Source organism: Nanorana parkeri, unplaced genomic scaffold (assembly GCF_000935625.1).
Source record: "Nanorana parkeri isolate BGI_ZX_2015 unplaced genomic scaffold, ASM93562v1 scaffold661, whole genome shotgun sequence".
In the NCBI taxonomy this organism is placed as follows: Eukaryota; Metazoa; Chordata; class Amphibia; order Anura; family Dicroglossidae; genus Nanorana; species Nanorana parkeri.
The window spans coordinates 334631-349642 of NW_017306929.1; the positions used below are offsets into that span (position 1 = coordinate 334631).

The 15012-nt window shown below is 40.4% G+C and overlaps 2 protein-coding genes across 2 annotated transcripts in view; both read right to left on the minus strand.

The window, feature by feature from the left end:
• CUNH3orf20 (chromosome unknown C3orf20 homolog) overlaps nt 1-2756 on the minus strand; it is a 22143-nt gene extending 19387 nt beyond the window's left edge. Inside the window, exons 1-2 of the mRNA XM_018563383.1 lie at nt 2612-2756; nt 460-580 (exon numbers count right to left, since the gene is read on the minus strand). The gene's annotated coding sequence lies outside the window, so the exon portion shown is untranslated. The remainder of the gene's footprint in view (nt 1-459; nt 581-2611) is intronic.
• Nucleotides 2757-4628: 1872 nt separating this feature from the next.
• Nucleotides 4629-13578, minus strand: LOC108792578. The gene is made up of 6 exons (XM_018563384.1): nt 13534-13578; nt 11729-11832; nt 10123-10685; nt 9453-9527; nt 7925-8024; nt 4629-4854 (listed from the first exon to the last, which is right to left on the minus strand). The coding sequence occupies exons 1-6, from the start codon at nt 13576-13578 to the stop codon at nt 4629-4631; spliced, it is 1113 nt and encodes a 370-aa protein (XP_018418886.1).
• Between the last annotated feature and the right edge of the window lie 1434 nt (nt 13579-15012).

Consider the following 15012-nt stretch of genomic DNA (forward strand, 5'->3'; position numbering starts at 1 on the left):
CCCCCCCCCCCCCCATACCCCCCTCCACAAACACAGCAGACCAGCGGTACCTGTCAGGAAGACTTGGAACGGGACATGCTTATAGTGTTCAGTGACACTGTGGAGGAAGAGACGCTGCCAGGACACACAGGCAGACGAAGAGAGGTGGATCTGCTCCCTTTCGCTTCTTTCTCCATCCTGCTGTTTTTGAGGTGCTTCTGTCATCTATCTCCCCCATCCCAATTATGTTTTGATACCGCACACTGCTCCTCCCAACTCGCCTTCTTGCTCATCCACCATCTAGTCCTGCTGACACTTTCCATCACAAAGGTCCAAACAGTCAGCCTGCCCCTGGTGCTCGTAGTTTTGGTGTTGAGCTCGGGGTGATTAGGGTGTGCCCAGGCTGGCACACCCGACACAACCCATGCGAATGCCTATGCATGCAGTATATCAATTTATATCATTATATCATAATTTTACCTGTAATGTAATGGGGTCAGGCAAGTTTCCTTTCTTTGGCCAGTCCCATTCTTTTATTCTCTCTCCTTCTTTGTCAGTTATTACTCCACCAATCTGATTATAGTGCAATACATAACAATAGCTACAGAAACATTAGAATAAATATAATAAATTGTAATAACACCAATAAAAACATTTTGGGGGTTAAAATTAGTTTTTTTCTGTAAGATTTATGTGAATTGAAATAACAATTTACTTTGATTTTGCTATATGGAGCGATTGAAAGGCTTACTTTAGCTTTTAGGTTGGTGAAAATTAATATGTAACAGTCTGTCAGCAGAAAAGCTCTGAAACAGAGGTATTTAAAAGAAACCTACAGTGAAATAAATTTGTAGGCAGCAATTGCTGACCTCCTTTTGAAAATACTGGTTGCCTGGTTGTCTTTAGCTTTAAAGTGTTATCAAACTCTCAAATTTATTTTCAACAATAAATCTAGAGTGAAAAATGTACATTGCCCAGCATAGTATATCTGTACATTTTCGCCCACGTACCTACAATCATGATGTTTCCAAACAGTTGTCTCCAAGTCTCTCAGCTCTGCTACCCTAAACTTCCTATCCAGTACAAGATCACAAGGTACAGAGCAGTCTCCAACAGCTGTCCATCTACTAGCTTGGAGAAAGGAGCAAGGAGGAGAGAGGAGGGAGGAGCGGGGGACAGGGAGTGGTTTGCCTTCCTGGGCCTGTGTGTTTGTGGAGACACACTCAGCTTGCTATGAAACACACAAGGGTGGTTCCATAGGACCCTGCAAGGGAAAGAAGCCACCCTAAAACAGGATATCAGGGCCAGTGTTCAGGGGATCAGCTGATTCCGCAGGAAACTAAAACATTTAAACATCAAGGACAGCATCCATTGTAAGAGATTTAATCAGCATTTGAAATAGCTGTAAAACCTTTTCATCACTTTGATACAGTCCAAACCACTGACTGTCACAGCAGCCAATTGGGTTACAGTGAAGACAGAACACCTGATCTGCATACTTGTTGAAGATGACTGACACAGAAAGTACCAAAGCATATGGATATGCATTATCCCCAGGTTACAGGCAACTAGCATTTTCAGAAGGAGAAGTAATGGCAACTTGCATACCTCAGTACAGGTTTTCTAATGTTAATAAGGCCACTTTACCTCCCTATTTTTTGAAACTTTGCCTAATTCCTTCAAAACCATTATCCGTTTGAAAGTGTTAAATCAGGGTTGTTGAGCATGAATTGGGGTTGAGGTTTATATTTTAGAAATGTATAAATCAATAATGACAGGTGTGTTTTCATAAAAAGTACATAAATAACAGGTACACATAGAAAAAAAAGTGTAAAGGTAGTTGCACCACAACAAACCAGATATTTACTTGATCTTTTGTACTAGAAAGTGGCAAAAATGCAACCTGACTTGTTGTTGAGGACAACATCCCCCACTCTTTCTACCAGTTTTTATAAATCAGTCCCACTATATCAAAATGGTAGTCCCCAGTCTTATGATATGTATCATCTAGTCCAGTGGTTCTCAACCTTTCTAGGGCCGGGACCCCTTGGTAACATTTGCCAAGATGTGGTGACCCCCAACGGAGCGCTGGACTCCAGAATTAGTAAGGCGCTGGATTTGGGACTAAAAATAGAAGCACACTCACAAGAATACAAGCCCTCCCCAGCCCCTGCTACCTGCTTGCCTGCTCTGTCTCCATGCAGCCTTCTCAGCCCAAGCACTGCTTAGACGCCCGCCTCCTGCAGAGCTCACATTGTATGGGCGGCAGGAGGACAGCAGCGGCTGTGAATAGAAAAGAACTTCTGTACACACTCCCCCGCCCCTAGATGTCGCTGCAGCAGCCAGGGAGTGTGTTTAGGGGCACTTTTATATTCACAGCTCTTGCTGTCCTCCCGCTGACTGACACTGCTGCGCTTGGAGGAGGCTGAGGAGCCTCTCACCTAGCGCAGCAGAAGTGGATGCTGCAACCCCCTCAACAGTGAGTTGCGACCCATTTTTGGGTCGCGACCCACAGGTTGACAACCGCTGATCTAGTCTAATTCTAGTGTATGTTTTTATTCAGAATAGCTACAAAACAAAGAATGATGTACAAATGATTTACTAGTTAGAGTATAAAAAACGTAGCACAAACCTGTCAGGAAAAGAAACACTGCCATGTCCAAAGGGAGTAAATGTACCCAGAATATCCTCCTCTGGGGAGAAGATGTTGGTATAAAATCCTCCATATGAAAGACCCGAGTGGCTTTGACACACAGCCAGATGCCCATTTGGATAGATGAACAGTGAGTTAAGAGAATGTTTGATTATGCTTTAGGCTTTAATTGAATTATATTCATAAAGCATGCGGTCAAAAAGACAATCTACAAATAGCATTCCTGTTATTGCAGATATGCAGACAAAGCTGGAGTTACATGTCTGTCCCCTTATCACCCCAGACCAATTGTCTTGTTCTGCCCCATCCCTACCTCAATAAACTGGCAATCCATACTAAAAATTGGCTATCACTCTAAAAAGATCAGATTCTGCTCAATTCACAAAGCTTTAATACAAGGATAAGAATTTTTATTTTGCCATGTGACTTATTTTCAAATATTATTAGACTTAGCTAAAAATAACTATCACTTTTTTAAATGAAGTATCCATATTCTGCTGTATAAGCTTTGTGAACTGAACCTCAGTTGTGATAACAAATAAAAGCATGGCAAGGTTGAAGGAGACAGTTCCCTCACTCTGTATCAGTATACTTAGGGCTGACAACTGCCACCTTGCAAGGTTTTTTAGAATTGCAGCAACTCCTGAATGAAAAAAAAAATGCCAGCTGGGTAGGTTTTGGCATCTTATACAGATGATTCCTGAATTGCTGTACCAGGTACGTCCAATAAAGAGGATGCCTTGGGGCTGACCTGTATTAGGCCTCCCAGCTGACCTGATCAAATTTTGAACTTTGCCAGGAAAGCTTAGAGCAGGGTTCCACAAAGTAGGAAAAGTAAGTAGTAATACTAACCTCCAAGGAACGATGAGACTATCCAAGATGTCTGGGGGTCTATAGGTGTTCGATAAATGAGGAAAGGTGGGTTGGGGTAAATATCTCCATGCTAGTCCCTAGTCCTGAAGGTGAGGATGCTAGTGGCAAGACAATCTCACCCAGGGTTGGATGATCACCTGCCACTAAAAACAGCCTTTACAATGAACTGAACTTTGGAAGCAGTGTTTAGGAAAAAGCAGAAAGAGGGCTAAGAACTAGTCACCAGAGTTGTCTGTAGGCTCCCTGCAGCTGATGTTTTCCCTATTACTGACTTACCATCCCTTGTTCTGCACTGTCTCTGTGTGGAAGCAGATATCTTGGCAGAGGCAGGGTTTTGCTTCCTCCTGTCAGTCTCCAGCAAGGAGAACAGTGAGCAGCACAGTAGTGACATCACCAAATCTCCTTAGAGTAGCGGTGAGAGGCACACTGCTGATATACAGCTATTAGGTTATAATCCCAAGAGTGCTTGAGCACCCTCAGAAGCAAAGTTCTGCATAGGCACAATTAACATTTTTTTATGTTTCCTTATATCATAGCAAATCTTCACTGTTTTGTTCAGTTCTACTTTGATTCGTCTCTACCAGCTGTCATTGTTACTGGCCTCATTTATCATTGTGTTTTATGTTGGGTGTCTATGACTTTTTACTCCCTTACTTTCAGGACGAATCTATATACAGTATGTGTTTACTTCCCGAATTGAGCTTACTCCCCCACCTGTTCAAAAGTCAGTAAGTATACCCAATTCAAACTCTTTAAAGAGCCAGTGAGTACACTCACAACTATAGGAATACTGCCAAAAAACTGATTGCCATGTTTTTCCTTCAGCATTATAACAACCATAATGGCAACTGCTGATACCAAGTGAAAGTGTTGACAGTACTCCCAAAAATATTACTATATTCTATGATTATTATTATTATTATTCATAGTACTTTTATTTAAAGTAGTATTTATTCAATTCATTTTAATTATTTTCATAAATGTTTGAGGGTACAAAAATGTGAAACTTCATTAAATGGTCGATGTGCTAAAGAATGTAGGGGCCCCTGACCTAAAGCCAAGGACTACCTGTTACGATCTTGTAGATAGTAAGTCAGAGTTTTTATGTTTTTCTTAGAGGATACTAAACCATTGAGGAGCCATCTGTCAGAGCATAATGGAGTTTCTGCAGAGATGGATTTTCCCGCTTGATCTCTGGGATTTTTGGCTTTCCATTCATCAATACAAATACAGGAGGTTTAGTGCTCTTCTTTTGTTTTAATATAGGATCCTTTTTAGTACCATCATAGTGTCTGAGGATAACTGGCTTGTTGAAGCCTTTTTCATTTAAATCTGATAACTGTTTGTTTCTGTAAACAGAAAAATTTAAGAATTTAAAAAAGGTACCGAATTGTTTCTCTTTGTAAATACTCATATGACTCTTGTTCACAGACACGAATCCGATTAATTTTTTCATATAGCAAAAACAGTTCCTGTAATAATGGTCAACATAGACACTTTATATATGGGCAATACATATAACGCATTCATATCTCTGCACTGCAATGCATTACAGAAAAACACAGTGTGCATGAATTACTACTCAAACCTATGTTTTGTGGCAGTCCATATAAATGAATGGTAATACACATACAGTGAAGGGAATTTATCAAAACTGAAGCCGACAAAATGTGGAGCAGCTGTGCACTGCAACCTATCAGCTTCTCTTTTTCATGTTCAAAACTTAAAGGAACAAACTAAAGAGAGAAGCCGATTGGTTGCCATGCAGAGTTGCTCCACATTTTGTGTGCTCCAGTTTTGATAAATTCCCCCCAGTGTGTTTAATGGCAAATTACACTATGATGACAGATATATAGAGGCAACCATTGCTGTAGAGCTGCAGCTAACGATTATTTTCAAAATCGATTAGTTAGCCGATTATTAAGTTCGATTAATCGATTAATCGGATAAACAATAAAATAAATTTTAAAAAATGGCTCCAGTGATGGGACTACTAGTTTGTATTGAGGTTGTAGTCCATCACAGGAGCAAGCTTGGAGCGGTGGAAGTAAAAAAGAAAAAAAAGATAGTGTGGTGTGCAATATAGTGAAATGGAAAGTGTAAAATTATACAGCAATGAATGCAGAATGGCACCGGCTATAGAGGACTACAAAACCCAGCAAAAGCACATTATACAGCGCAATGCAGAACACCGCCAGCTATAGAGGAATACAACAAATCCCAGCAATAGTACATAATAGCTGGCGGCATTCTGCATTGCGCTGTATAATGTACTATTGCTGGGTTTTGTAGTCCTCTATAGCTGGTGGTATTTAGCATTGTACCACTTTATAATGTACTATTGCTGGGATTTGTTGTAGTCCTCTATAGCTGGTGGTATTCCGCATTGCGCTGTATAATGTATTATTGCTGGGACTTGTAGTCCTCTATACAGCGCAATGCAGAATATCACCAGCTATAGAGGAGTACAACAAATCCCAGCAATACATTATACATACAGTGTATAATGCATTGCTGGTATTTGTATTCCTATGTATAATGTACAGTACAATGTACCATCAGCTATAGAGAAATACAAATCCCAGCAATACATTATAGAGCACCATGTGTGGGAAAGTGCAGGCTTACCTGAGCAGTCTTCCAGCAACTTGCTTCTGAGATTGGACCTGTCTATCAGCTGCTGTCATCCCCCCACCCCTGCTCCTCCTTACTACATCTCCCCGCGTGCCTTGCCGATCGTGGATGGGCAGGAAATGTGAGGCGGGGAGGAGGTGCGGCGTGTGGAGCGTGGATGCGAGCGGGTCTGGCAGCGGCGAGCGTGAGGTGGGGAGGAGGTGCGGCACACAGCGTGTAGAGCTGTGAACAGGGCCAACTGATCGGAAGCCGATTAATCGATTATTGAAAAAGTTGACAACTTTTTCAATAATCGATTATAATCGATTGTGTCGATTAGTTGTTGCAGCCCTACATTGCTGGCTTTCTTCTAAAAATGCTAGATGCTTGGCAGTCTCTAATTTTATTACCTTTGAGCCACTCACTCAGTACAAGCATATAGCAAATGTAACTCGGGAAAGAGTCACAATTCCTTATATCTGTACTACTTGGTCAGTGACTAAGAAAGTATTGAAGATAACATGTTGTGGGTGGCTATACATGCTGGGGTATTTTCCTGACACTCTTTAGAACTGAAGAAGTGGCTTAAATAAGCTACAAAATGTCTTCAACATTACAAATCATATCCAGTTATATATGAATAACTACTACTAGACTAACTTTACCATGATCTGGACAAATAAGAACCTTCAAAAAGCCTTATCATTAGTGTGACAGCCAAGCAACTAGCATTGTCACAAGGCTGAAAATAACTATTGTAAAGGCAAATAACATGTGCATTATTTCATTATGACTGAATGGAGATTATTATGTGAAAGAGGTACCAATATCATTCACAACTATATGTCAAAGTACCCATGCCAATACAAAAATTGAGAATATATAATTTATATAACATTGCTTACTGCCTGCTGCACTATAATAGTTTTCATACTAGTCTTATGGAGGCACCAAAATAACAACTGGTAGGTTTCTGCTACAGGATTATAAGAATGGAAACTCATGTGTAAAATATATCTTTCCCAACAAAATAATTTACATTTTAAAGGTCTTCTAATAATCTCCAGTAACATTTACATATTCATACATTAAATGTAATAGAAATATTTGCATAAACCAGTTATGGAACAGTATATAGTTTATTTTAGGGATGCAGCGATACTGATTCTGGTATCGGTGCTGAAACTGAGCATTTGGGTGAATACTTGTACTCACCCAAATGCTCCGATACTTACCCCCATACTAGAACTTCCGGTCAGAGAAAGATTCCCTGTGACCATCAGTGCTACGAGGGAGCATGGAGTCGGCTTCCTGGCCAATCAGGAAGCCAGTCAGCAGCTGATAACCCGCCTCCTGGCTTACTGAGTGGCTAGGAAGCTGGCTTTACGCTGCCTAGTGGCACTGCGAGGCAGCCTGGCTTCCTAACCAATCAGGAAGCCAGGCGGCGGGGCTTCCTGATTGGTCAGGAAGCCAGTCTGCCTCACAGTGTCTTCAGGGAGCGTGAAGCCGGTTTCCTAGTCATGACGTGCTGCCCGGCTTCCTGATTGACTAGGAAGCCAAGCTGCCTTCAATAGAACACCAGCTTCCCAGGAAATCAGGAAGCCAGGTCCACGCTACCACGGGATGCCGTTATCGGTATTCGGTATCAAGGAGTGCAGCAAAAACAATATCGGTACTCGATACCGAAAAACCGGTATCGGTGCATCCCGAGTTTATATTTAGTGGCCCCTTTAATGTCTAAATTGCAAGGTAGCCTCACTCTGGCCGTACATAGATTGTATAGATGAATGAACTCATAACCCATACATTTGGATCTGTGCAAGCTGCAGTCTCTCTAGTGCCCAGCCAATTAAACCTCTCCACTCCATTTCTTCAGATTTAGAATCCTTTGTTTCAGAAATCCATCCTTAAAAAACAAACATATGTCAAACACCAGTTTAAAGTGCACAGATCATGCATATTAAAAATATGACATTTTAGTCTCTACAATTGAGATACAAATGAACAGCAATGAGAAATAGCCTGTAATGCTTGCATTGCACCTGTATTGGTAAGAAGTCCAAAAGGGGACAGAATAGCCTACCAATACACAGCCTAATATGAGCAAGTGATGCCACTAAACTGTGACCATTTGTAATGGGGCCCTTATAGGAAAACCATTAGGGAGTCCTCTGTCTTTCTAATCTTCCCCATGCAACTTTAATCTCTATATCAAGAGTGAATTGCCTTTTAGATGGAGACTTTGGAAACAGGGGCCCCTTAATAGTTGTGTTGTGGGGGTGATTAGGAAGACAGAGGACTCCTTAATGGTTTTGGTGATACTGTGGTGTTACAGAATCCTAATTGCTAATCATTAGGGATGCACAGATACTAGTATCGGTACCGATACCGAGGATTTGGGCGAGTATCCATACTCGCCCAAATGCTCCGATACTTACCCTGATACCAGAACTTCCGGTCAGAGGGATATTTCTTCTAAACGGCAGGGCCACAAGGGAACATGGAGCCAGCTTTCTGGCCAATCAGGAAGCAGAGCGGAAGGTAATGACTCGCCACCGGGAAGCCGGCTCCATGCAGTTTGGCGGGCTCCATGCTGATTGGCTTGGAAGCCGGCTACACGGCCAATCAGCATTGAGCCAGCCAAACAGCTGACTCGATGCTGATTGGCTGGGAAGCTGCCTTCCCGGCCAATCAGCATGGAGTTGGCCAAACAGCATGGAGACGGCTTCCTGGGCAATCAAGAAGCTGGGCGGCAGGTAATGACACGCTAGCGGAAGTACCGATATCGGTACTCGGTATCGGCAAGTACCAAAAGATAAATATCGTACATGTACTCGATACCAAAAAAATGGTATTGGTTTCTAAATTACATATACATTAATGTTATTCAAATGTTATTCAAATGTTTTAGCCAAACACTACTCCAACCTGCAGAAATCATTGTGTACCTTGTATCTCCTAGTCTAAGCTCTGTTGTGTAAAGCACGACAAGAACTTACTATTAAGATGCAGATGTATATACTAGTTATTTGTAACATACATGATTATTATAATGGAGTTAGCATGTTCTCCCTATTTTGTGTGGGTTTCCTCTGGGTACTCATATTTCCTTCTACAGGCATTCTGGTAGGTTAATTGGCTACAGGCTAAATTGGTCCTAGAATGTGTATGTATGCATTTGGCATAGTGACCTTAGCTTGTAAGCTCCTAGAGGGCAGTGACTAATGTGGATGTACAGTATGTAAAGTGCTGCGTAAATTTTCGGTGCTATATAAATACCTGTAATAATTTAACTTCAATCATTCTTTTGTAACTGAAGACTCAGTTTTCTTACCTTTATCTTCACATACTCTTGAAGACATAGAGAAACTGATGGTGACTGGTACTCGTGCTGCAAAGCTCTGAGGAGCTACAAAGATAGAAAATAAATACGATTACCATACACAGCACTGAAAAAGTTATGACATAGACATCTGACATAGACTAAGGAGGCAGTAGATATAGATACATATCTTTTTTAAGATGTAAAAAGTAGTTTATCACACCATGAGGAAAATCACTGGGTTTAAACACATTTTGTCATATCACCGAAGTTCAACAAACAGTAGGCTCATACCTATATACCTGATTACCCATGCAATATATCTATGGATTGTCAGTCATGCTTTCAATAAGCATGTCCTGTATATGCTTTATTGTATAATTACTATTCTCCACGACATAAAACTGTCTCAATATAAATACAGTATGTCTCTGGCTTTAATATTTTAAGTTAGCAACACAGAAAAAGTATGCGTTTTAAGATTCCTAATCTTCTCTGACTTTTTTGATATGCATTCTAGTCTTCGGTCAATAACCTATCATATTGAAGCAAAACTCCTGTTCTGTTTCTGTCAACTCCATTTTTTAATAAAAAGAACTGAAACCAAATAAGTAAAATGCTCATCATATAAAGAAAGCAATCAGAATACAATAAAATGTTTTCTTTGTGATGACAAACTCACATCTGTTTCCCGTAGGCTTGGACTGTGCAAATTCTTGGCCTGTTTTCTCCTTGCTGTGCTCCAGAAGGTAGGCATTAGCTTTGTTTTTAATATTCTTTACATTGTCTACAGTCTCAGGAGGTGCGGTGCTGGCTCCTGGTGCTTTGTCACTCTCCTCGGAGGCCAGACTTGTATCTGCCGTCATCTTCTTGGAGGACTGACAACATGTCTTTGTATATACCGCACCCTCGATGAGCTCCTGCCAGCTATAGTTGAGCACATTCACCACACCCTGAGGAAAAATTATCTCATACTGAGAGAAAAAATGAAGTAGTTTCCCCAGCTCATATAACAGTGTGGGAGCAACATATTTATAATCATCGAAGGGGTTCATGAAGTGTTCATCATCGGTGATGACATGGTTGAGCTTCTGGTTACTACTTTCCACACTGTTCTTTGGTAAAGTAGAGCTGCTGATTTCTGGCAATACCGTATATTTTTCTTTGCGCATTTTTTCATCCCTGGGCAGTGCATTTTCCTTCCTCTCTGATTGAGCAGGACCCCCCTTTTTATTCCTGTTCAGGCTGACCATAAAGCAAGAAAACATTACAACATTACAGTATAGGCCAATAAAAATACCCATTTGAAGCATGGACAAATGCTATGTGCACTACAGTTAATGTTTAAATTCACAACATCTCACTCATTTCCAGCTGCCATGGTTCTTGGGTCAGACAATGCAGTAAATAACAAACATGGAGCTGTTCTTTGTGCCAACGACTTAAGCTGGGTATACACTGGTAGATTTTCAAACAAACTTTTATATGAAAAATCTTGTTAGACTGTTAGATAATGCCTTCAAATACTAGAGGAATGTCTGTGAAATGTTGTTTGATTTTAACATACAACTTTGGAATGAATTGAGTTACTTGAACAAAAACCATATTCACCATTAGATTTTTGTTTGTCTGAGAAAAGATTTCCATCCTGCTGCTTTTAGTTTTTTTCATCACCATGGCCGAAATTGATCATCAATTTGACCCCATTAACTACTAGAAAATCATAATGTTCTGAAAACACATTTTTGGGGATGAAAATCTACATCTGTATAGTCAGCTTTAGACTGACCATGCACGGGCTGATTTTTCAAGAGACAAAGATTAGATATAAATTTGACCAACTGAATGGTAACTTGAAATATTCAAGTTACAACTGATTGTTGAAGATTGACAGAAATGGAGGATATTGGTCAAAATTATTTTCCAACTTGCAGAATATATATTATCTCCAGGTATTCAACAATTCCAAATACTTCAAATACCTGCTCCTCCCACTGTATGCTGGCCAACTCCTACATTACTACAAGTTGTATGACTCAGCAGGAGTAACTAGAGCATGCAGCAGGGAGTGCAGGTATTCATCAGTCCAAAATGTTGAATACCTGCAGCTGCTGGGGAGCAGCAGAGCAGCGAAGTTTGGAGACACACACTGCTGGAAAGGTGAGTATATACAGTGTGTTCTTCTTTTAGAGGAGGGTCTTTGTTCAGATGTGACCCAAAGGTGATAGGATTACTTAAAGGATTTAAACTCGGTTTACTTTGCATAGGACTGCAAGTAAATACCTTACCCGTTAATGAAGTTGGCAAGCCGTGGATTAATGTTCAAGTACTTCATATCAGAAGGTAATTCTTCAGGCATCTTCTTGCTTCGCTTAACTGCTCTAGTTTTTAGCTAATACAAAGAAAAAGCCTTTTTTTCCACATTATAGGAAAGCATTTGGGAAACTGCAGATACCTACAACCCCCCTCTAGACCCAACTAGCTGTTAAATATATAGTATTAGAAAGGAAATTGTACCACGATTTCAGGAAAATGTTAGTATAATGGTGCATGAAGTATATGCACTTCATTTAATGATAACAGTTATCAGATTTTAATATGAACTAGACATGTGCGATTCGTTTCGTTACGAATCGAAATTCGGACGAATTTTCGGAAATTCGGACATTCGGATGTATCCGAATTCCGAATTACAGATATAACAAATGCAAACGGATCCAAATTTCCGTTTCCGAAATTCGGTAGCGGTAGTTCAAACGTTCGTTTCGTTCGTTGAAGAAAAACATTTTTCCCCCTCAAATGTCACTTTGCTGCAAACGAACGATGAACGAAACGAATAAGAAACGTAAACTAAACGAACGTGCGAACGAACTACCGCTAACGAATTTCGTCCGAATCCGAATTCCGAATCCGAATTGACTTTCACACCCGAATCCCGAAAAACAAAATAACACAAATCCGAATTTAAAACGAAACGAAACTAAGCAAATTTTTTGGCAGTGCACAGGTTTAATATGAACATTAGCAATGATCAATATTTCAATTGGCAAAAATGTATATCCTTCTGGCTGATGGTGCAGCAAATAGTTTTCAGTCCAATAACTATTTCTATATAGCAGTAGGGCACTTTTTGTTTGTTCAGCTCAGGTCAGGGCCTAGAAGAGTTTGATTTTGCTTTATCCTTACAGAGTCCTAACCAAACCCTAAAACTGGCCATACACATGGACATTTGATAGAGCATTAGAACCTTTCATGAAATTTGTTGTTGAAATCGTAATCGGAGGCTTAAAATGATGGCTTAATATACTGCAAGGAGGTGGGATCAAAATCAGGAAAAGTCTAATAGTTGTCAGCAAAATTTACGTTTAATTCCAAGTAGATGAATGCTACCTACCACTTACAGTTTCTATTTACACCATGCATTGATCTAAAGTGTTGGTGGTAGGTTGCCTTGATCCGTTTTAGTTGTATCTTTCTATTGGAAGCTGGTTAAAATTGCCATACGAGGCCAGCAATGAATCTAAACTACAGCCAAACAGCAACATTTCTATTACTGTCTATCCATCCCTGAGATTTACATAGCTGTGCCATACAGTAAAACTATGCCTGTGACTGGACAATAAAAGGAGTTGAGCTCATCTCTCTGCACTCTCTTTTTATCACCATGTTTTTTGAACTGCACTATACCTAATTGGCTCCATGTGTTGCTTCTTCCTCCCCCTATGTGAGCTCTGCTGTACAATCAACTGCAATATGTTGATACCAAGTCAACTAAGCGTATGTTGCATGTATTTAAAAAAATTAATGTCATGATGTAATAATGAATACAGAGCTGCATTAATCTGTTCCATTTATATCTTCCTGGAATGCAGCTTTAATTTTAGCCACTAACACTTTACATGCACCCTAACATTTAACTTATGGTCTTATCCCCCTACACCATTCGCCCCCTATCCACTTACCCAAACATTAACTACTGTCTCCAAACCTTTAAATTGGAAAATGTGAAATATAAACTTTCTTGTCAAATATGTTTCATTACCACTGGACCAATTTACTGTATGTTAAAATTGATCAAGGTTGTGAAACTTACCTGGTCATAGAAGTACACTGGTCCTATCCGCAGCATTGATGACATTATTTCTATTTTCTGGTATATTGGGGAACATTACAGTAAAAATACATTATTTTATTACTTTCACTGCTTAAATATTTCAGGCACTTTTTGCTAAAACCAACAGCTACTGATATCCTACATTACAAATAGAATCCAAACATTGGCATGACAGCCCTGGTGTCTACACCTTTAAAAACAAGGTTGCAATGCCAGCTCCCATATTTCTATCCTGACAGATTCATTTTAAAGCTGAAGACCAGCCAAAACCTTTTCTTTTTAATTTTGGATAGAAAGGAAGGTTTAGAACCTCTCTATTAGATTCTTATTGTTGTCTGTATCCTCATAGGGGACAATTGTCAGGGGGACACAAAATAAGGGTGAATCCAAGCTGATAGCTGTCACCAGAACAGGAACTGACGGGCGATCTTCCAGTAGGGGCACCTCTTCACGTGATAGCCCTCAAACGGGGGAATTCTCACTTAAGCAGAGAGTCCCTCTCCTTTTCTTTGTTGTGTCCAAAAAGTAAGTAAGAAAAAATGTCCCTCCCTAAGGCCTGGTTCACCCCTAAGCGTTTTACAGCGTGTTCCTACGCGCTGTAAAACGCTCAACATGTGAAAACCAATAATTGCCTATGGGCATGGTTCCCACCTGGGCGTTTTACAGTGCGTAGGAACGCGCTGTAAAACGCCCTGCGCCCAAAGAAGTACAGGAGCTTCTTTGGGGCGTATTTGCCGCACGTATCCATTAGGATACAGCCGGATAGCCCTCGGAAACCCGCCTCACTATGTTGCTGCAAGCACTATTTTGTTCGGACCGGACTGGACCGCAGGCATAATGTGCCTTGCGTTCCCGTGTGGCCGATCGCATTGCGGCCAGAGGATGTGGCTACGGTGCCATTCACTTCAATGGACCACCACGCCCCCTCCTGCCCCACAACATAGTGAGCCGGCCGCAATGTGATGCAGTGCGTTCTGGCCAGAATCTGGCCGGATTGCACTGTCTCTGGTGTGAACGAGGGCAGAATGTTCATTAGCATCACAAGTTGTTTACAAACATAACCATTAGAGTCTATTTGATAAACTGTAGACAGCAATGTACATGTACATGTTATTTTTATAACATGTCAGATCACACATGTATGTATATCAATAACAAATACATGACTACATAAATTCAGATTGTTTTTGCTACAACAAGTAAATCACTTAAAACATGTTGGTGCCACTTGGTGTGTATATGTTTAGAATGTTAAACCCCCACTATGCAGCAACAAGGGTATATGTAAACTCAATGGCAAAAAAGTTTTAAAAAACACATAATTTTATGACTAAATAGGGCACATTAAAAAAATTAGAACTGATAACACATTTTTAATATTTTGCAGCATGCAATACATTTGACATTGTCAGCTTGCTTACTTAATTGATGTGTCACAATAGCACTTACGGGAACTAA

Bases quoted from the DNA above. Each gene is read 5' to 3' on its own strand.
- LOC108792578 (XM_018563384.1), bottom strand. From the start codon at position 13,578: ATGTCATCAATGCTGCGGATAGGACCAGTGTACTTCTATGACCAG. The intron at 10,686-11,728 runs GTAAGGTATTTA...CTTTATGGTCAG, and splicing joins CTTGCCAACTTCATTAACGG to CCTGAACAGGAATAAAAAGG. The intron at 8,025-9,452 runs GTAAGAAAACTG...TTGTTTTTTAAG, and splicing joins AAGAGTATGTGAAGATAAAG to GATGGATTTCTGAAACAAAG.